At 35.7% G+C, this 22,880-nt stretch overlaps 1 protein-coding gene across 4 annotated transcripts in view; it reads right to left on the bottom strand.

Annotated features, from left to right (window-relative positions):
- Positions 1-4,850: 4,850 nt before the first annotated feature.
- Positions 4,851-22,880, bottom strand: part of SMAD5 (SMAD family member 5) — a 49,849-nt gene continuing 31,819 nt past the window's right edge. For 3 of the 4 annotated variants that reach the window (XM_054555132.2, XM_009241073.4, XM_054555133.2), the window contains 3 exons: positions 14,892-15,113; positions 12,910-13,166; positions 4,851-10,235 (listed from right to left, as the gene is read on the bottom strand). In XM_054555132.2, coding sequence (XP_054411107.1) covers positions 10,092-10,235; positions 12,910-13,166; positions 14,892-15,113 — 623 coding nt within the window. In that variant the 3' untranslated portion in view covers positions 4,851-10,091. 4 annotated transcript variants of the gene reach the window in all.

Genomic DNA, 22,880 nt, shown 5'->3' with positions numbered 1-22,880 from the left:
TCACAGCTACTAAATAACTGCATAATTAGTAGCCCAATGCTTCTTCCCACTAGTAACATGTAAGTTGTATGAACAGAGAACAGGGACAACATGTGTCCTGTTCACTGCTGTTTCCCAATGCCTAGCATAGTTTTAAACAGAAAATAGGCAATAAATATTTATTGAATGAAATATAGTGGGAAAACAGAGCTAAAGTAAATTTGAAAGGTGTATTTACATCTGAGCACATATCCTTTGAGTTTCCACCTTAAACTAACCTTGTATCAGGTGAAATATTGAGTTGAACACTCCTTTATTGATTGGTCTTCCAAGTGGCTGGTTTCCTAGGGGTGGTAATCCAAAGTTGTTAGCAACTAACATTTTCCGTCTCCATCTGTGTAACACTTCAGTTATTACTGTATCTCCTGCAGAGACTAAAGAACAAGCAACTTAAAAGTTTGTACCTTTAGCTATTTCTGCTTGAATTACTCCTTTTCTGCAGAAAAGCACAGATCATTGCAGTAACATTCACATGCCTTCTGAATTGCCTTGAATAAGAACTGGTTAAATCACTGCTTCACATAACAACTTCCTCGTCTTCCTGGACTTTGATCAAAGATTATTTACTCAATGAAACCTTCCCTGGCTACTATATCTAAAATTATAATTCCACCTTGTTCCCCAATGCTGGTAACTTCCTTTCCTGCTTTATTTTTTTTCTCTTTGGAGCTTACTAGTAAACACACCATATATTTTATTTACCTTGTTTGGTGTCTTCATTAACCAGAATGAAGATCCTTAAGGGAAAGAATTTTTGTTTTAACCGTTCTTATTCCTCAGCCTGACATCTAACAAGCCCTCAAATATTAGTCAAATGAATGAACAAGCTCATACGGCTCAGGGCCAGAAAAAACAAAAATATTCAGAAACACAGAAGTAGAGTCTATAGTTTAAAATATCCCTCATTTGTGGGTCCTGCTTCTCCACCCTCCAAAACTGATTAACCTAATGAACTCGGAACTACTCTGTTATAGCTTCACTTCCCATGACGACAAGAACTATGATTCCAGCCCTACTGCCTACCATAAAGCTGGACCTGTAGTAATCACTGAATTGGCAAGTTATTATTAATTAGGTTACAGTCCAAGCTGCTATAACAAAGCCATCCGCCACTCAAGTTTCTTTCTCACAGTACTCTTTCAGGGGTAGCACAACTGCCATCCTCATCCCTCGGCTTCCATGTCCACTTCAAGGTATCTATTCTAGATCCTGCCTTCATATCTGCATTCCAGCCACTGAGAAGGAGAAAAGAGCAAGGGGTGCATTCCTCTTCCAGATATAATGCAGAAGTGGTGCCTATCACTTCTGCTAATATCCTACTGGCCAAGCTTAGTCACATGACCATACCTAGCCAAAAAAAGCTAGGAAATGTGGTATCCAGCTGGACACAGGTGTTCTGCAATGAAAGGGCAAATGGGCATTGGTAAGCTTACAGCAGTTTATTAAACAGACAATAAAAGGAAAGGACCTTCTTTTCAAATGAACATCATCTCTCCAGCCTTACTAGTTACACATTACTAGTTTGTGCCTGCATTCTTCACCTTCACTGAATTCACTAACTTGATCTAAACAATTCTAAGTTAATGAAAACCATATTTCACACAATTTTATGTAAACAAAAGGCAATTAGGGAAAGTTTACTGTTAATTACACTTCTGAACTGATGTTGGCAAAACTGTAAAGTGGACAAAATCTAAAAAGCCCTCCAGACCCTTTGTTGTTTCTTCTTCCTGAACTTCTCCCCCTACATCACCCACACACACTCTTCAGCAAAATTAATCTTTTATTCTGAAGCACAAATATGGTTCACGTATTTGTTTTATCATACGTTCTCTCTCTCAAAGGTATTCGTTGTTCCCACTCCCACCTGAGTGCAATGAAAGGCTTGCCCCTTATGTACAACAGTTACGGAAGGATATTATGGGGTCTAAACCAGGGTACTAAAATCACACTACAAAATTTTTAACACCCCAGCTTCTGTAAGCTCTGAAATTAAAAGTACACTTTTTGGGGTTATTTTCTCTTGTCAAGTGTATCAAGGAAACTATGCCCTTCCTACTTTATTTGGGAAAATATTAAATGTAAACAGGTTAAAGCTCTAACTTGACTATTAATTTTGCAGGTTCTACAAGCAACAATTCCAAGAATTTGATAACTTTGGAGCAAAAGTCCAAAAGTTCAAAGAGAAAGGATATGAGTGCTTTCTTAGCTGAATTTCCCCGTCTTCTCAATTATACTTTAGCCAGCCCCCTCAATATCCCACCCCACATCAAACCACTTCTCAGACATAAAGAGAGCTAATAAAACATTGAGCTAGAAGCAATTCAACTAAGAAGTAAATATTACATTATTTAAAAGGTAAATTCTAATACTTAAAAAATTCACATCTTGCTTCAGTACTCTCATTCATTCAACAAATATTGGCATGCTTACTTATAACATATCAAGAACTGTTCTAGCAGTGGCAACACAGGTCTGTCCTCACAGATCTTACATTCCCATGAGGTAAGACGGTCAATAAACAGGGTAAAGAAATACATAATATGTTGGATGGTGATAAACGCTATGCAGAATGAAAAGCTTTCTTAGGTACAAAAGAACTCAAGAAACACTTTGGAACCAAACCAATTTCTCTGAGAACCCTTTCAAAAAAGGACCTAGAGCTCCATCTATAATCAGCAAAGTATCTGTCAAAGAAAGCCAAGGATCAATGTACAGTGACTACCAGGAACAGGTTAGAAGGGCACACTCATAAACCTTTGCTACTGGTTTTGGGGTTTCAGTTTTTACTTTTCTCACTGTTAAAATTCTCAGCATTTATCTCAAATGAAAGTATTATTTAAAATGAAATAATGGAGGAGGTTTATTAGATGGAGAAGGGGTAAGTGATTAAGACAAAGTATAAGGATCTTTTCAAAATCCATCTCTAAACATCAATAAACTGCCTCAGAAAATCTCTCACTAGGAATTATACACACACCCATTTGATACAATATGGATAAGTCTTCACACCACCAGTCTAAATCCCTCTTCCCACTTCCCATCCAACATACTTTAACATGGAGATGGTTAAGCAAGCCACCCATAGTTCTTCTTTGAATTTTCCCTATAGCCTCATTACCCTTTTTTTCAACAGAAAAACTGATTTAGATAGAAAGAACAAGTTATTTTTGTTTTTGTAAAGTTTATTACAGACTTACAAATTCAATGACAAAAATCAGTAATATTTAAAATGTTAAATGGGAGGGGTGTTTTAAAAATGCTTCCTTCTTTCAATCATAAATACTACACAGCTCTAAATAAATCTTCCTTATAAGCATTGCTGCAGTCTACTGACAATCTTAAAAATGTTTATAAAACAATACCTGCATCAAAACTGCTGTAATACAAAATAGTATTAGCCACTGTCCCACCCCCTCATCACCTGAACTGTTTTGGCTACAGCAACCTGAAAACTAATTATCTTAAACCCAAGAGAAGCCAACATCCTCTTAGTGCTCACTGAACCTTCTTCCGCCAGGACAAGTGTGCTTTTTAAAAAAATACACTTCTAAACCAACCAGTGATGTTGCTACAAAATACCTTACAAAATGCCTTTTAAGTAAAAAGACATAGGAAGGAACTGATTCTCAGAAATTGGTAGGAATATCCAATCTTTTGGCTTCCCTAGGCCACAGTGAAGTATAATTATCTTGGGCCACACATAAAATACACTAACACTAACGATAGCTGATGAGCTAAAAAAAAGAAAAAAAAAACTCGCAAAACAATCTCATGATGTTTTAAGAAAATTTACTGATTTGTGTTGGGCCGTATTCAAAGCTGTCCTGGACCACATGCAGCCCATGGGTGCAGGCTGGACAAGCTTGAATAGAGAGTCTTTTTTTTTTCTGGAAAAAAAAAAAAAAAAAAGAACAAGTGCTTTTATATTTATCCTCTAGGGTTAATATGTAGTTAGGGTTTTTCTACATTTCTGGCAAGGGCACATGATTTTTCACCATTCCATTATTTTATTTTTTTTTTTTGAGATGCAGTATCGCTCGTTGCCCAGGCTGCAGTACAATGGCAAGATCTTGGCTCAGTGCAACCTCCGCCTCCTGGGTTTGAGCGATTCTCCTATCTTCAGCCTCCCAAGTAGCTGGGATTATAGGCACGCGCCACCACCCCCGGCTAATTTTTGTATTTTTAGTAGAGACGGGGTTTCACCATGTTGGCCAGGCTTGTCTTGAACTCCTGACCTGAGGTGATCCACCTGCCTCAGCCTCCCAAAATGCTGGGATTACAGGCATGAGCCACTGTGCCTCGCTCACCATTCCTTTCTAATTAGAATGAGTTCGCATGTCTTGTATATGTAATTCAGAGGTTGGTAAAAGTGTGCACCATAGTGACAATGATGCAAAGTCAGTCTGTGATTTAAAATTTTTTCAAAAAAGAAGAAGACAAAAGAAAATAAAAAATTGTAAATTCTCAAAGTGGATAACCAAAGGTTGATACACCGGGGTCAAGCAACATAAGAAGTAATTATTCTGAATCAAAGAACTAGTGGAAATGTAAAAGACAGTAACAATTTTAAGATTTGAGTTCTTATGTTCTAAGTACTGTTCTAAATACTGTATTTGTATTACACTTCAATTAATCTTCCCTCAAATCCTTCCTATGAAGTAGACTTTTCCTTTACAGGTCAGGAAAGTGAGGCATAGAGTGGTTAAGCAACTTGTCTAAGCTATGAGGCCCATGACTCAAACGCAGGCAGGCCAACTCCAGAGCCAAAACAAAACAAAACAAAACAAAACAAAAAAAGACACATTAAGCAGGTTTTGAGGTTTATTAAAACAAAGAATTAGCAAACAATATGCAAAAACAAAGTTCTTAAGAGTTATGGCTTTGAAAAGCACAATATAGTAAAAACCTAATACATTTTTATAAGTATCAAAATAACAGAATTGAAGCATGTTGCTAGAATTTCAGCTTCTACAACGTAAACAGAAGCAAAACAAATACAAATAAGCAGCAGACCTACAGTGCAGCCATCAGCTTGGTCTTCATTATCTGCATATGAAATATCTTTTTAAGAAAATGTGGGCAGGTAGATAGAAACATTCTATTTCCATGATTACAATCCTCTTCGATTTTAAAATAAGTGAATTTCAAAATACAACTTACGCCAACCATGTTAAAAAAAAAAAATCACTTGCCTAACCATTATCTTCTAGAGTTCCTATAGTTAAAATACTTTATGAATAAATCAATGCAACATCGTCTTCAATGATGTTAGAAGGGAAAATCTGACCCTAAAAGATTTTTTTTTCCCCACAAAGAACTTGGGATTCTTTGGCCTTACTGGAGTTTTGTTATAGCTAACACCAGTCTGTATTAATTAAGAAGGCACTATTAATGAGGGGTGGAAAAATCTACCTGTACACAAAATTCTGTACTTTAACAGCATCTTCAAATAAAACTTTAAAGGATAATGGTTTATGATCATTTTAAGAATTTTAAGAACTGAGTTATTTGGACAAGAACCATACAAACCTTTTTCACTCTGCCATGAATGATCGAAGAATCCTGCTCTAGGACTGGATCTTTTCAGAGAAAATAACTTATCACCTGTTTTACTGCAATTGCTACTAGCAATTATTATATAGCATGTGCTCTTCAAAACAGAAATAAAAATTGATGTGTGAAATCCCTTTCATTGGTTTTGGTAAACCATCCAATTTTGGGCTGTCGTTTCAATTATAATACAGTTGTATTTCAGGAGATAAGATAATCCAATATGACAAAGGCTTGATAAATATTGTCACTCTGTAATCAGGACATACTAAACTGCAATTCAGCGAACTCCAAAGAACTTTCCAGGTTTCTGTCCAGCAGGTAGAATTCTTTGTTTATGCAGAAGAAATGCCTTCAATTCTCACGTTCGATTCATGCATCTTGTGTGATAAGAAAAGCTCCTAAGAATCTTACTTTTATCAATGAGAAAAATGCTGCTGCTCTGGGAGACCTGAGATTACTCCCCAAAAAGCTGCCCTAATAATATCTGATACCACCTATAAACCACCACTTAGGAAAACTCTCTCCATAAAAATTACCAAACACTTCTAAAACCACCAGGCTACCTACTACCCTAAGATACTTGCTCATCCAGCTGAACAATATAACGATGACACACATTTACATTCATACCCAAGAGATTAGGTGAGGATTTAACTAGTAAGACAAAGAAGGGATCTGACATTCTTTAAAGTTAAAATATAAGTCCAAAATACAAGTCATCACAAAAGACTGAACTCAGTAATTATCAAAAAATTCTTCCTTCCTCATGAAGTAAAAAGGATATTTATATATTTTAAGTGGCAAAGGTGATAATGATCCAAAGTACTATTAAGCAATTGACTAGAAAAAGTATAAAGAAATAGATCTAAATTGGTACATCAGATGTTCTCTATCACAGAAGTACAGCACTTTGATAGGTACTATCAAACTTTTTAGAGTTTCTCTGCTGTTGGAAGAATTTCATTTTTCGTATAAACTTTCTCTTCCAACAAAATGCTACCACACAGGGGAAGGAACTGTTCCCCACAGGTACCCTCAGGTAATATGGAAGGTTTTTAACATGAACCCCAGTTCTAATCTTGACAACAGATTTCAGGTATGAGTACTTAATAATCACTTCACATCCTGAAGGATATCTTACTCTCAAATGTTATGAAAGGTATAAAATAGCTACATCCTCTATCTGTGCCATTAGATGTGGCTTGTTGAACTGTCTAGTACTCTCACTCTGGATTTCACCTCAGAAACCCAACCAATTCTATTTTTTTTTATATAGCAACAATACAATGTGAAAAATTATTTATATTCTGACACACATATCTGACATTTTGATTGACGTCTTCCTTAAATTTCCTCTTTAAAAAAGGGTTAGTTTTAGCAGATCAATAACGTGCCTACTAGTTTACATTTCATGTCAGCCAGGCAATACTGACCAGACCAATACTGACCAGACCATAAATATTATGTAGAGATGTTAAGCAAATGCATCTCTTATATCTTGCTTTTTGCCAATCAATATCTTTTTGTTGCTTTAATTCATTACTGAGATTTCATTCTATTCTGCTTTTTGCATTACCAAACTGGTTGCAATTGTATTATTCCCAGATTCTGTCTTTTCAGCCAGCATAAATATATTGTACATGTTATGTGATTATTCTAGTGGTGCTAGAATTTTACTATAAAACATTCTGTAGATTAAATTAAAACATATAACCGTAATTTGCTAAAATGGTTTCCTTCAGAGGTACTTTCCTTTCACTAGCCAGTTTTTAAAAATCTTACTAGCAAATTTTATTTCCTATATATAGATACATGAAAATCCTTAGGGACTGTAAGAATAGCAGGACTGAATAAAGTTTTCATTTAAAGTCCAAGGGTGGGGAGTTGACAACTTTTAGGAGATACAACAGGCTTATAGTTCTCTGTCAAAATCTTTAGTTGTCAATAGCTTTAGTACTGTCATTCATGAGACACAACTCCTAAGAGAAAACAAAGAAAAGGCCAATCACATAAATCTTGTTAACTCAAGACCGTGACATAATGACCCCAAATAAAAACAATTTTTAATTAACTCACAGTAGAAAACACCAATAAAACAACTCTCTAATTTCCACTAGTTTACTGCAGCCCAATGAAGTTGATTACATACATCCGTCATTCAATTGGAGTAATTTTTTCCTACAAATTTGTTCCAGAGATCATGCTTATCATAAGCCTGGTAAGTAAAAGAATGATGAAAATGCCAAAGTTCTATCACGTAAGCAAATATTCTCCTTCGTGTGGCCAACAGAACTCTGGAAGAAACAGAATGCATGTCATGTAATACTTACATTTAAGGCTCAGGTGACTGTCAGAAAGTATTTCTTTTACCCAGCAAAAAACTGTGAGCTGAAACACAAATGGCAGTTCATCTGAAAGAACTAAAACCATCCACTGGCTGCACATTGAAAAAGCAATAAATAATGACACAGAAAACAAAAGAAATTGCATAATTCTTTCCTCGAAAATGCTTTTTTTTTTTCTTCACAAGAGCAGAAAGGACAAAGTGGAAAATCAAACCAAACTAACATTTTAAACAGAAGAATGATATGACTCCATATACTTTCAAAAGGCACCAGAAAATAAAGCTTTCACTGATAGGTAAATTAGGTCATTTTTTTTTCCAAAATAATTTCTTCATTCTCATGTCATAACTAAGTGTCCATTTGACAGCTCCCGAGAAAAACACTGGTTCAAAGTTCTTTATCCAAAGCCAAAAACATGATTGATTAAATGGATATTTTAGAGTTTTTGTTCATGTCTTTTCTCTTTAAAGATTGTGTTTTGGGAGACTAGCTTCCACATAAGTACTTAAAAAATGGAAAAAGAGCATCATCGATAAATGAGAGAAGAGTCTATATTCGTTGATGGGTGAGTGTTTTGTTTTGTTTTGTTTTTTGAGATGGAGTCTCGCTCTGTCGCCCAGGCTGGAGTGCAGTGGTGCAATCTCGGCTCACCACAACCTCCGCCTCCCAGGTTCAAGTGATTCTTCTGCCTCAGCCTCCTGAGTAGCTGGGACTACAGGCACGCACCACCATGCCCAGCTAATTTTTGTATTTTTAGTAGAGACAGGGTTTCACCATATTGGCCAGGCTGGTCTCGAACTCCTGACATTGTGATCTGCCTGTCTCAGCCTCCCAAAGTGCTGGGATTACAGGCATGAGCCACTGTGCCCAGCCGAGTGTTTTAAAATCAGCTATCCCTACATCCACTGCTGATTCATTTAGTATCAAATCAGTAGCCTCATCCTTGGGGCCCAACTGAAGAGCCTCCTATGGCTCCAGTGCATAGGTCCTTGCATAGGGAGGCTGATGCAAGTAAGAGCAATGGGATTAACTACATGATTCTCCAGCACTGATAACACCCATAAAACTGTAGGGAATTAAAAAGGCACCGTAAGTTGGAGCTATAGAATAAGTCTTATAACCTAGGTTGAAAATAAAACAAAAACCAGAAAAAAGCATAACTTCCTACAAATGTAATCTATAAATTGCAGTGTTTGTTAATACAAAAAAGGTACCAAGGACGTAAGGATAAGCATCTAAGTCCAAGTCACTTGAGTGTATTTTATCAAAGGTTACGCTAAAAACTGTCACCCATAAAAGTGCAAAATAAAAGATTAATGCATGTCAAAAATAGAGTTCTTGCAACATTGTCCAAAAGCAGCAAACATAGTTGAACAAGGCTGTGCATGCACTGTCACTAGCTATAGTAATGCTTATGACAGATTTTGAGTAAATGACATATACTTGAGATCAGTTATTTGCAATAATTTTTTTAAAAAAGGAAATGTCTTACAAAAGATATATAGCATGAAGTCACATTACACTGAAGAACACTTATCTGTATTAAATGTAAATTTTATGTCATCTAGAAAACTATCATTTTGCTTTTACTGAACACTACCAGTTACAGCAGTGCATAGTGTTCCTTCAAATAAAACTTTATAGTTTCTTTTAAGCCCCTACCATACACTTTTGCAAAACAATGAATTGTACTTTTTTTTTTTTTTAAGTTGGTGGGACAAAGAAACTGGTAAAAGTACACCTTCTGGAAGATCGAGAGTAGGAGGGAAAACTTACTCTTCACTGTATATACCCTCTTATAAGCTACTATAACTTGTCATCATGTGATGCATTTTCAAATAAATTTAATTAAAAATTGTTAGGGCAATAAAGTAAAAGCATGTTCCAGTTTAAGATCAATGCCAAATTCCTGAACTGGGGCATAATACTTACTCTGCATCTTTTACAACACTTCTGAGAGTTAATCACATGAACATGAATACGAACAAATGTAGACTCATCACAAAATACAAATGTATTGGTCACAATTATGTAGAAAAAAAATAAGCTGTAATATCTGTTTTCAATGTAAGCTCACAGTATCTGTACTCAAAGTTTCTCTAAAATTAAAACAAGTCCACTAACAATATAATTGAAAAGAATACTTCTGCATTATGAAACAGAAGATATGGGGTTCAGAGGGGAGCCCATCTGAGTAAGGACTTTATCCAGCCACTGAAGAGGCCCATGAAGATGAATCTCAATCCAACATGGGGTGCTGGTTACATCCTGCCGGTGATATTCTGCTCCCCAACCCTATGAAAATGAATAGATATCATCACAAATCCCTCTTTAAACTGTCAACCACTCTAAACCAATTTTACCATCACAAAAAGATAGCTTTTAACAGTAGAGATATGTAGAATTTACGTAAAGAGAATAACTATCACAAAACCAGTCTTAGTATTCACCATGAAATTAAAAGCAAGACAACAGCTACATTATTTAAAGATTCATGAATTCTAAAATAATATATAATTCCCTTAAAAGAAACCCTTGGAGCCAGTTATAGTTCATAATTTTTTTAAATCTTAGAAACGTAACACAGTACAGTATCTCATAATTAAAACAAATATTTCTGATCTGAGATACATTCTCCCTTAATGGGATAAATGCAAAATAGAAAATCACCACTAGAACACCACAGTAATAATTACTGTAGACAAGATATATTGAAGAATGCAAAAACTGTGGGTAAAATATAAAGGAGAAACAGTGTATTTACATAGCCCCAAAGAATCTGCCTGCAAATATTTATAAATACCATTTTCTCTTAATTTCTTTGTAAGACTTAATGACTATTTAAAGGAAAAATTTTAACTGTATTATAAGATATATAATGTGCAGATGTAAAATTTATGAATAGCACAAAGAATAAAAGAAGGTAATTAAAACTCTTCAACAGCAAGGTTTTCATATTTTACATTTTAAAAATAGTACAATATTAACTCTACGTAGATAGGGGTATGTTAAAGATAACGTGGTAATTCCTGGAGAAACCACTAAAAAATGTAAAGAGATGTCACTTAAATGCTAATAAAGGAATCATAAATAAAAAATAAAAATAAAAATCATAAATAGCCTCATGTAAGATCATGTCAGAGTTTCTTTTCTTTTCTTTTTTTTTTTTTTTTTTTGAGACAGAGTTTCTCTCTTGTTGCCCAAGCTGGAGTGCAATGGCACAATCTCGGCTAACTGCAACCTCCGCCTCCCAGGTTCAAATGATTCTCCTGTCTCAGCCTCCCGAGTAGCTGGGATTACAGGCACCCACCACCATGCTCGGCTAATTTTTATTTTTTAGTAGAGACAGGGTTTCACCATGTTGGCCAGGCTGGTCTCGAACTCCTGATCTCTGGTGATCCGCCTGCCTTGGCCTCCCAAAGTGCTGGGATTGCAGGTGTGAGCCACCGCACCCGGCCCAGGTTTTTTTTTTTAACCGAAAATTTTTTATTTTCTAGTTGTTTGAATATCAGATAAGGCATCATAGATATTGATCAATACATGCATGTATAATTTAATGTGGCAGTCACATAGTGATTATCCTTTAAGGTGGGAAATTACTGGGATGAACTGAGCTGAAACCTTTAGCCTAAAACTCCAGATAAAAATTAAAATAGAAATTTTTCACTTTTATTTTCCTGGATTTATCAAGTTCTCTGGTTTACTGCTTATGGTAGTCCTGGCCCAGGAAAACTGGGTGGGAGAGGGAGGGCGGTCAGGGGAGTGAAGAAGATTGGGGAGTGGAGATTAAAATAAATATGCAAAAGTCACATTACTGTACAAGAAGGGAGAAATGCCTTCAGGGTAACCAGTAAACTGATGTATACAATAATCTACAGCAAAGTATCATGAAAACACTGGACTGGGGCTGAATACCAAAAAGAAAAAAACCCATGCACAGCGTGTGACAGGTGCTCTTCTTGTGCTAAATTCTTAAGAACCATGTAGATATAGTACAGATTGCTTAAATACATGACTAAAATTATCTTCAAATTTTAAGCACAAATCTTTGGAATGTCAATACAGTCAGGTGAAGAGAGTAGATGAAAAACTTGAAAAGTTCCTTTGAACTTTGCAAATCCTTAATATTAAGGTTGGTGGAAAAGTAATTGTGGCTTCTGCCATTACTTTTAATAACAGTACTTAGCTAGAAATCAAACAATTTTAGTATTCTAAAGAATTCTGCCAAGTCACCCTAATGAAATCTAGTAATAATAATCAAAACTGTTGAAGCTAAGAGACTCAAATAGCAATTTTAATATTAAATGCTGATATGGTTTGGCTGTGTCCTCACCCAAATCTCATCTTAAATTGTAGCTCCCATAATTCCCACATGTTGTGGGAAGGATCCAGTGGGAGATAACTGAATCATGGGGGCAGTTTCCCCCATACTGTCCTCATAGTAGTGAATAAAGTCTCATAATATCTGATCGTTTTGTAAGGGGTTTCCCCTTTCATTTGGCTCTCATTCTCTCTTGCCTGCCGACATGTAGGACACCACTTTGCTCCTCCTTCGCCTTCCGCCATGATTGTGAGGCTTCCCCAGCCACGTGGAACTGTGAGTTCATTAAACCTCTTTTTCTTCATAAATTACCCAGTCTTGAGTATGTCTATTAGCAGCATGAAAATGGACTAATACAAATGCTTTCTAGAAATTTAGTCTTTTAACTAAAATTTCTTATAATCTCAGCCCCTATTCAATATCAAAATCAATATCAATCATGCATTTTATGTCTAGATTACAAAATGAAATCTTAGATCTATTATGTAGTTAAAATTACAAACTCAATAATTTTATTTAAAAATCTGTTAAATCAGGCCAAAAGCAATTATCAACTTTCATTTAACAAATAATTTTTAAAAATTATAACCTAAAGTCATAATATACATATTTATAGTAACTCAAATTATGTTAGAGGTCACAACTCACCTTGACAAAACTCATCCGAATGGTACACATTTTGGTGAGCTCATATACTGCCTCAAACCCATGGTTGACAGACTGAGCCAGAAGCTGAGCAAACTCCTGATTGTTAAAAATTTTGAGGCTGCAGCTGCTGGGAATCTTACAGACAGTGGTGGGATGAAAGCCATGATGAAAGTTGCAGTTCCTACTCTGTACAAATATGCTGCTGTCACTGAGGCATTCCGCATACACCTCCCCACCAACATAGTACAGATGAACACCTTAAAAAGACAAACATCACAAGAGTCAGCTTAAAGAATCATTATAATGAAACCAAATAGATTGTATGGTGCAACGAAAGTACTCATTAATCCACAGCAAACTTCCAGCAGTCTTTAGACAGAAGTTACCACTAGATGGCCTTCTGCTGCCAAAGATAATCAAGAGGTTAATGTCTGCCTGCATCTGCAAGAGTGAAGCCTCAAATAGGCAGCATATTAAGTTATCCATTTTTAGGTTGTTCTCTCTTTCCTTTCCCAACAATCATTTATCATCTCTATGAGAGAAAGAGAGGGCTAAAAAAAAAAAACCCAAATCATCTTTTGATGAGTCCTTTCAAATAAATGCTCAGTGCTATCAACTATCATAAACAGTCATTTGACAGACTTTTGCACTCTTTGTGCTAACAAAGAGGACAGCAACACTAAAAAAAACCCAAAGTTACATATATAATTTCAGGTCACAAGAAGAGCTTTGAAATGGCAGATTTATCTTACTTAAAATTTTTTTATATTTAAAAATATATATGTTCCTTTGCAAGATGTGAGGGCAAAAAAAAGAAAAATTTTAAAAATACATAAATATGTGGAAATAGTTTTAACATTAAATATTCAAATTATATAACTAAAGCTAGTCACCTAGTATTTTCCCAACATATCCCTCCACCACCCCAAAACTAACCCATGAAAGAAAAGGTCCTAGAACTATATGCTGGGGAAAAAGAAAAAACTGATTCCAGAATTTCAAAATTCACAAAATAGATTTCCCTTAAATTACTTCTACTGTGATGGAAGAAAAAAAACAATCAATGCCTAGAAGTGAGGCAATTCACTGAAAAAACTAAGGCAAGTTGGCAGTAAACTCAAAAGACAATGAAAACTTTGTTTCGCAACTTATTTTTGGCCATAGGATTTTTTTGAATCACTGCTATAAGAAATCCTATCACAATTATATTTATTTACCTTTTATTCCTACTTTGGACCAAGATGCCCTCAAGTTAAAGCAGCAAAATGCAGCAAGGGGTAAAAACAAAATGTCTCAAGAAACAGGCAATACACTTTACCTGGGATGGGTTTCCTTCCTGATCACTTGATGCATGAGACTTTGACATTTTATTGCAGTATGAAAAGGGCCCGGTTTATTATGGCAACTATCTTGCAGGATGAATTATTAATAAAACCTTATTGCCTAAATTTAAAAGATGGGAGCAGTGGTGGTGAAGCCACTGGAGTATCATTCACACTAGATTTCCCATTTCTAATTCCGCTCCTCTCACATCATGGTAACACTTACGAGTCATCTCAACCCAAAATACTCCACAAATACCTTAATTATAAAATTCTAATCCTTCACTAGCATTCATACACAATATTCCATAAATATGTGTCATGTATTTACAATGAGGCACTCTTCTAGCTACTGGGGATACTGTTGTGAACAAAGCAAGTTCCTGTACAGCTTATGTTCCAGTCAGGGTAACACTCAAAAAACAAAGTGGTATTATGATTTCAGATCCTTAGCACTGGGAAGAAACACTAAGCAGGACAAAAAAATGAGGGAAGATCATGTCTTTATTTGATTAATATATTCTTCAATATCGGCAACTTAAGGCAGAGGCCATGTATCAAACTTCTTTGTATGTTTCTAGCACCTTTCACAATGCATGGTTCATGGCAAGTACAACAAATGATTGAATTCGATTAAATGTAGGAAAATGACAAGATTACCTTTTCCAATATGTCGCCTAGTGTTTTCAATTGTCGAATTACGATTAACGTTTGACAACAAACCCAAGCAGAATCTACTTTTGTTATTTGAAGGATCTGTGAATCCATCCACTAACACACTAGTAGAAGATGCATGAAAAGCTTCTCCAACACGATTGTTTAATTCATAGTAGACTATTGAACACCAATGTTTAGGCTCTTCATAGGCAACAGGCTGAACATCTGTGAACAAACCAGACAAAGAGTTTAATAAATATCAGAAACTCAGATTGTCCATGTGTTTATCTTTTAACCCAAGTATTACATGAAAAAGAAAATTTTCAGATATTTCACAAGTCTCACTGTCCTTCCTAGCTGTGAATCTATATCAGAAAACAGGCACTAGAAATCAGCTTGAATATGACAATTTAAAAAATTATAGAAATACCAGGATCGGCAATAGTCGTAGCTTGCTCAGGCTATAAAATACCGTAAGGCTGACTGGCTTAAACAACAGAAATTTATTTCTCACAGGTCTAGGGGCTGGGAAGTCCAAGATCAAGGTGCCAGAAGATTTGGTAACTAGTGAGGACCTGCTTCCTGGCTTGCAGACAGCTGCTTTCTCACTGTGTGCTCATATGGCCCCTCCTCAGTGCATGCTCTTAGAGAAAGATCTGTTTCTTTTCCTCTTCTTATAAGGGAACTAATCTCATTATGACAATCCCACTCTCAAGCCTAATTATTTCCATCTTCAAATACCATCACACTGGTAGTTAGAACTTCAACATATGAATTTTAGGGAGATTCAATATGGTCCATTAGCATTCCACCCCAGCAACCCAAAATTCACATCCTTCTTACGTGTAAAATACACACATATATTCTATCCCAACAGCCCCTGAAGTCTTAACTCATTTCCGCATCAACTCTAATGTTGTAAGCCCAGTATCATCCAAATATCATCTACATATGATATATGAGACTTGAGGCAAAATTCCTCTCCAGCTGTAAACCTATGAAACCAGGTAAGTTACGTGCTTATGGTGAGATAGACACAGGATAGACGTTCCCATTCCAAAATGGAAAAACAAAAAATAAGTGAGTGATGATGGGTCAAGGAAGTTGAAAACCTAGCAAAGCAAATTGCATTAGGCCTTAAGGCTGGAGAATAAACCTCTTTGGTTTGATGTTCTACCCTCCCAACCCTCTGGGTGGAGTGAGGGGGTGCCCAGGCCTTGGTTCAATATATGAATTTTGGGAGGACACAATTCAGAACATAGCAGCAACAACACATTTTTAATTGTTTTTCTAACATAAACTAATTCAGGTTTAAATTTGAGACAAAAAATTCTTTTTCAGAGACATGAAGGATTTAACTATAATCAATATCTGTAAAATTATTTTAAACAAAAAAGTTAAACTAAAAAACTAAGTGAGACTCAGCAAATTAGGAATAGAGGGGAACTTCCTCAGCTTGATACGGAACATCTACAGCTAACATCATACTTAATGGTAGGAAACTAGAAGGTTTTCTGCTAAGATCAAAAACAAAGCAAAGATGCCTCCTCTCCCACTTTTCAACATCATACTGGAAGTCCTTGCTAATGCCGTAAATAAATAAAAGGTACACAGATAGGAAAGGAGGAAATTGTCTTTGTTTGCAAATTACATGATTGTCTATGTAAATATAAGAAAGAACTGACCAAAAAATTCCTGGAACTAGTAAGCATTATAGCAAGGTTGCAGGATACAATGTTAATATGCAAAAGTTGATTGATCTCCTATACAGCAGCAATAAACAAATGAAATTTAAAATAAAAAAATTATAATTTACATTAGCATCCCCCAAAATTAAATACTTAGGCATAAATATAAAAAAATAGGAACATGCTCTGTGAGGAAGACTACAAAACTCTGATGAAAGAAATCAAAGAACTAAATAAATGGAGAAATACTGCACATTCAAGAATAAGACTCAATATCATCAAATAGCAGTGTTTCCCAGCTTAATCTATAGAGTAATAATACCAATCAAAATCCCTGCAAGCTATTTTTTGGATATAGACAAAATGATTCTGTACTTTATATGGAGAGGTAAAAGAATCAAAACAGCCAACACAATATCAAAGGAGAAGAACAAAGTCGGAGGACTGACACTACTTGACTTTAAGACTTACTATAAAGATCCAGTAATCAAGATCATGATAAAATAAAAGAACAGACAAACAGATCAAAGGAGCAGAATAGAGTTTAGAAATAGACCCAAGTAAATACAGTCAACTGGTCTTTGACAAAGGAGCAAAGACAATACAATGGAAGAAAAAAATAATCTTTTCAAAAAATGATACAGGAAACAACTGGACAGCTACATCAAAAAAGTAAATCTAGACTAGACCTTACACTCTTCACAAAATTGACCCAAGATGGATTACAGACCTAAATGTAAAATGCAAAACTATAAAACTCCTAGAAAATAATATAGGAGAAAATCTAGATGACTTTTGGTATGATGATGCCTTTTTTTAGGTACAATTCATGAAAGAAATAATTGATAAGCTGGCCTTCATTAAAATTTAAAACTTTTGCTCTGAGAAAGACACTGTCTAGAGAACGAGGAGACAAGCCACAGATTAGGAAAAAAAAATCTGAAAAAGTTCTATCTGATAAAAGACTATAATTCAAAATATACAAAGAACTCAAAAACAATCTGATTAAAGTATGGCAAAAGATATGAGTAGGGAGCCCACCACAGACTTACAGATCGGTCAAGTAAGCATGTGAAAAGATGTTCAACATGTTATATCATTAAGGAACTGCAAATTAAAACAACAATGAGATACTACTACACATCTATTAGAACGGCCAAAATCCAAAACAATGACAACATCGAATGTTGGTAAGGATGAGGAGCATCAGGAATTCTCATTCGTAGTTGGGAATGCAAAATGATACAGCCATTTTAGAAGGCACTTTGGCCGTTTCTTACAAACCTAAACATACTCTTACCATAAAATTTAGCAATCATGCTTCTTGTTATTCAAATGAGATGAAAACTATATCCACATAAAAAATCTGCACATGAATGTTTATACCAGCTTTACTCATAATTGTTCAAACTTAGAAGCAACCAAAAGGTTCTTCAGCAGGTGAACAGATAAACAAACTGTGGTACAACCAAGACAATGAAATAGTATTTGGTGCTGTGATGGTTAGTATTGAGTGTCAAACTGATTGGATTGAAGGATGCAAAGTACTGTTTCTTGGATGTGTCTGTGGGTGTGTTGCCAAAGGAGATTAACATTTGAGTGTGGACTGGGAGAGGCAGGGCCACCCTCAATCTGGGTAGGCACCATCTAATCAGCTGCCAGCATGGCTAGAATGAAGCAGGCAGGCAGAAGATGGAAGAGCAGACTTGCTGAGTCTTCCGGCCTTCATCTTTCTCCTGTGCTGGATGCTTCCTGTCCTCAAACATCAGACTCAAATTCTTCAGCTTCTGGACTCTTGTACTTACACCAGTGGTTTGCCAGGGGCTCTTGAGCCTTTGGCCACAGACTGAAGGCTGCACTGTCGGCTTCCCTACTTTTGAGGTTTTGGGCTTAGACTGATCCACCCCTGGCTTCCTTGTTCCTCAACTTTCAGATGGCCTATTGTGGGACCTTACCTTGTGATCACATGAGTCAATTCTCCTTAATAAACTCCCTTTCATATATATTACATATATCCTATTAGTTCTGTCCCTCTAGAGAACCCTAATAGAGATGCTAAAAAGAAATGAGCTATCAAGCCATAAAAAGACACGGAGAAACTCAAATGCATATTACTAAGTGAAAGAAGCCAGTCTGAAAAAGCTACATACTGTATGATTCTAACTACGACATTTTGCAGAAGGCAAAACTATAGAGACAGTAAAAAGATCAGTGGTTGCAAGGGGTTATGGGGAAGGAGAGGTGAACAGGCAGAGCACAGAGAATTTTTAAGAGGTAAAAAATGATTCTGTATCATATCATAAGGGTGGATACATGTGTTAAAAACCCACAGAATGTACAAAACCAAGAATGAACCCCACTGGATAATAATCATGTGTCAATGGAAGCTCACTGACCATAACAAATGTACCACTCTGGTGAGAGATGCTGATAATGGAGAAGGCTGTGCCTGTGTGGGAGAAAAGAGTGTGTGAGAACTTTCTGTACCTTCCACTTAATTTTGCTGTGAACCAAAAACTGAACTAAAAAATAAAGTCTATTTATAAAGAAAAATAAAAAAACAACTAAATGAACATTATCTTTGGGTAAATAGAGGTATATGTTTAAATTTTACATGCCAGAACTGCCTACAGAAAAAGGTTTATACACAATATAAAATACTGGCCAAACTCATTAATATAAAAGTCAGTAACTCATAATTGACACAAAGCGTAGAAGAGATACATGGAAGCTCTACATCCCAGCACCTTTCCTGGAGCTGAAATCAAGCAAAGAAATCATGGATCCTCAATTCTCTTTCAAAAAAGGCAGGAATATGGCCAGGTGTGGTGGCTCACACCTGTAATCCCAGCACTTTGGGAGGCCAAGGTGGGCAGATCATCTGAGGTCAGGAGTTCAAGACCAACCTGGCCAACATGGTGAAATCCCGTCTCTATTAAAAATACAAAAATTAGCCGGGTGTGTTGGCGCATGCGTATGATAATCCCAGCTATTTGGAGGCTGAGGCAGGAGAATTGTGAGCCGAGATTGTGCTGCTGCATTCAATCCCGGGTGGTAGAGTGAGATTCCGTCTCAAAAAAAAGGGGGCAGGAATAAAATAACACCAAGGAAAATGTAAGAGTAATCACATGGTCTATGTAGGCTATTTAAAATAATTGGTTAACTTTTTTTTTTTTTGAGATGGAATCTCGCTCTGTCATCCATGATTGAGAAAGGTGGCATGATCTTGGCTCACTGCAACCTCCACCTCCCAAGTTCAAGTGATTCTCCAGCCTCAACCTCCTGAGCAGGTAGGATTACAAACACCCACCAGCACGCCCGGCTAATTTTTGTATTTTAGTAGAGATGGGATTTCACTATGTTGGCCAGGCTGGTCTCCAACTCCTGAGCCTCAGGTGATCTGCCTGCCTCAGCCTCCCAAAGTGCTGGGATTATAGGAGTGAGCCACTGTGCCCAGCCAACTTTTTTTTTTTAATAGAATAGTTTAACTTTTAAAACTCAATTCTGAGTTTTATATGGCAAAGAATTCAGATGAGAAGAAAGAGAGGAAAATAAATCAATTCTGAGTATTCAATGGCAAAGAATGCAGATGAGAAGGAAGAAAGGAAAATAAACCACTGTAAGCCCAAAGAAGTCTTAAGAGCTCAGATTTTAAAGTTTATACAAAATTTATACATGTAGAGGCCCATAACCAAAGACAGGTACAAATGAGTCGCATGAAGTTATAAGAGTAACATCAGGAATATTAGAGCTAAGAACGAGCAGAAGCTTACAGAAAAAAAAAAATGCTAGGCAAAACTAAAAAGGCAATTTTGGTTAAAAGGAAAAGAAGAACCAGAAAAGCACTGCCTCTGCTCAAGGCAGAAGACATATTGTTGCTAACAGGTGGTTCCAGGCATTGCCGTTTAACTTTGATTTTCTTTTTGTCACTTTGTCAAAAATAAAGGAGAAAATACACATAATCTGACTGAAATGAGAAGAAATTCTAGTGAAAAAAGTATCTACAAGGGTGAGAAAATGTGAGTGATCAAGTGCCTCTAAAGGGGCTCAGTTGTTTGGCTGAGACAAATTACATTCCAATGGACATCTAACATATAACACTATTAAATGGCACTATGATCTCTGGAAAATCAGGAGAAAAGAAAAGGAGGTTAAGTGGAGTAAATACAGTCCATATTTTCAAAAGGAGAATAAAGTGGAGTAAATACAGTCCATATTTTCAAAAGGAGAAAAATAATACTATTTATTGTGTACGGCCTAATGTTGTGTGCTAAGATCATTACATGTATTGTCTAATTTAATCAACATATTAATAATTCCAGCATATCATCCCTATTTATTTTGTAAATGGGGAACCTCAGGCTTAGAGATTTAAAAACTATCTATATTGCAAAGCAAATAAGTAGAGAAACAGGAATTCAAATCCAGAAATTCATGTTCCATTTTTATGGTAAATGAAGGTAGATTTTATGAATTATAGGCAAATTAATATAATGAGATTTCTTGATAAATTCTAGACATTATATAAACATTAACAAAACTATTAGGGGTCTGGAAATTTAACTGCTCTTAGGAATACAGAGCACTCAATATAACACACATTCAGTATTATCACAAACATAGAAAACACATAAAAACACATTGTTTTAAGAGACGTAAAAAATAGCAGTACATATTTCTAAACTTGGGACAAACTAAGGAGGTTAAGGTCTCAAACCAAAGTGGAATTAAAGCCACAATGACACCATAAAGATATACAATTTTTCATTTGTCAATTATAAAAAAAAAAAAGACAAAAAAAAATACAGAACAACCCACAGTGAGATATCTCTTCATACCCATTAAAATGGTCAATATCTAAAAAACAGAAAACAAGTGCTGGTGAGGATGTGAAGAATATGGAATCCGTGTGCACTGTTGCTGAGAATATAAAATGGTACATCCACTGTGGAAAACAGTATGGCTATTCCTCAAAAAAGTATAAATATAATTACCATGTAATCCAGTAATTGTACTTCTGGTATATACTCAAAAGAAATGAAAGCAGGGATCTCGAAGAGATATGTGTATGCCCATGTCCATAGTAGTATTATTCACAACAGCCAAAAAGTGAAAGCAATCCAAGTGTCTATCAATGGATGAATAGATAAACAAAATTTGGTATATACATACAACGAAATATTACTCAACCTTAAAAAGAAATGAAATTCTGACATTGCTACAATATGGATGAGCCCTGAGGAAAAATAAGCCAGTCACCAAAAAAAAAAAAAAAAAAAATATCGTATGATTCCATTTATATGAAGTACTTAGAGTGGTCAAAATCATAGAGATTAGAAAGCAGAGTGGTCGTTGCCAAGGGCTGGGAGAAAGGGAGAATAGGAACTTTTTATTTAATAGGTATAGTTTCAATATTACAAGGTGAAAAGAGCTATAGAAATGGATGGTGGTGATGGTCACACAACATTATAAATGGATTTAATGCCACTGAACTGTACACTTAAAAATAGTTAAGATGGTAAACTTTATGTTATATATAGTTTGCCATAAAAAAACAAACAAACAACATAAAAAAAAACAGGGCCAGCCTGGGCAACACGGTAAGACTCCATCTCAACAACAACAAAAAAATTGGCCAAGCATGGTGATGCATGCCTGTAGTCCCAGTTACTCAGGATGCTAAGGCGGAGGAGCACTTCAGCCCAGGAGTCTGAGGCTCCAGCGAGCTATGATCACACCGCTGCACTCCAGTCTGGACATGACAGAGCAAGACTCTGTCTCTAAAATAAATAAATAATTTAAAAATTAAAAATAAAACAAAACAACAAAAAAATAGGGGGAAAAACCTTTATAGGAAAGCTTTAGTAATCAACACTATGAGGTATAGATATGTAAGTCAACAGAGTCCTGAAATAAACCCTGGCACTTACAGTCAATTGATTTCTGACAAAGATGTTAATTCAACAAAGAAATGATACTCTTTTCAACAAATGGCAAAGCCAACTGGATTTCTGTATGCAAAAAACTTAATGTAGACATTTACCATATACCACATACAAACTTAACTCAAAAGGAACCACTGACCTAATGTAACAGCTAAAACTATAGAACTTCTAAAATAAAACATAAAATAATATTTTCATGACCTTGGGATAGACAAAAATTTCTTGAATCCAACACCAAAAGCATAATCTAGAAATGAAAAAACTGACAAAATGGATTTCATCAAAATTTAAAGCTATTACCCTCAAAAAGACATCATTAAGAAAATGAAAAGAAATCCACAGACTGAAAGAAAATATTT

Source organism: Pongo abelii, chromosome 4 (assembly GCF_028885655.2).
Source record: "Pongo abelii isolate AG06213 chromosome 4, NHGRI_mPonAbe1-v2.0_pri, whole genome shotgun sequence".
NCBI classification, from domain to species: domain Eukaryota; kingdom Metazoa; phylum Chordata; class Mammalia; order Primates; family Hominidae; genus Pongo; species Pongo abelii.
The sequence above is the reverse complement of the archived record's forward strand: the minus strand, read 5'-3'. Positions and strand labels throughout refer to the sequence as shown.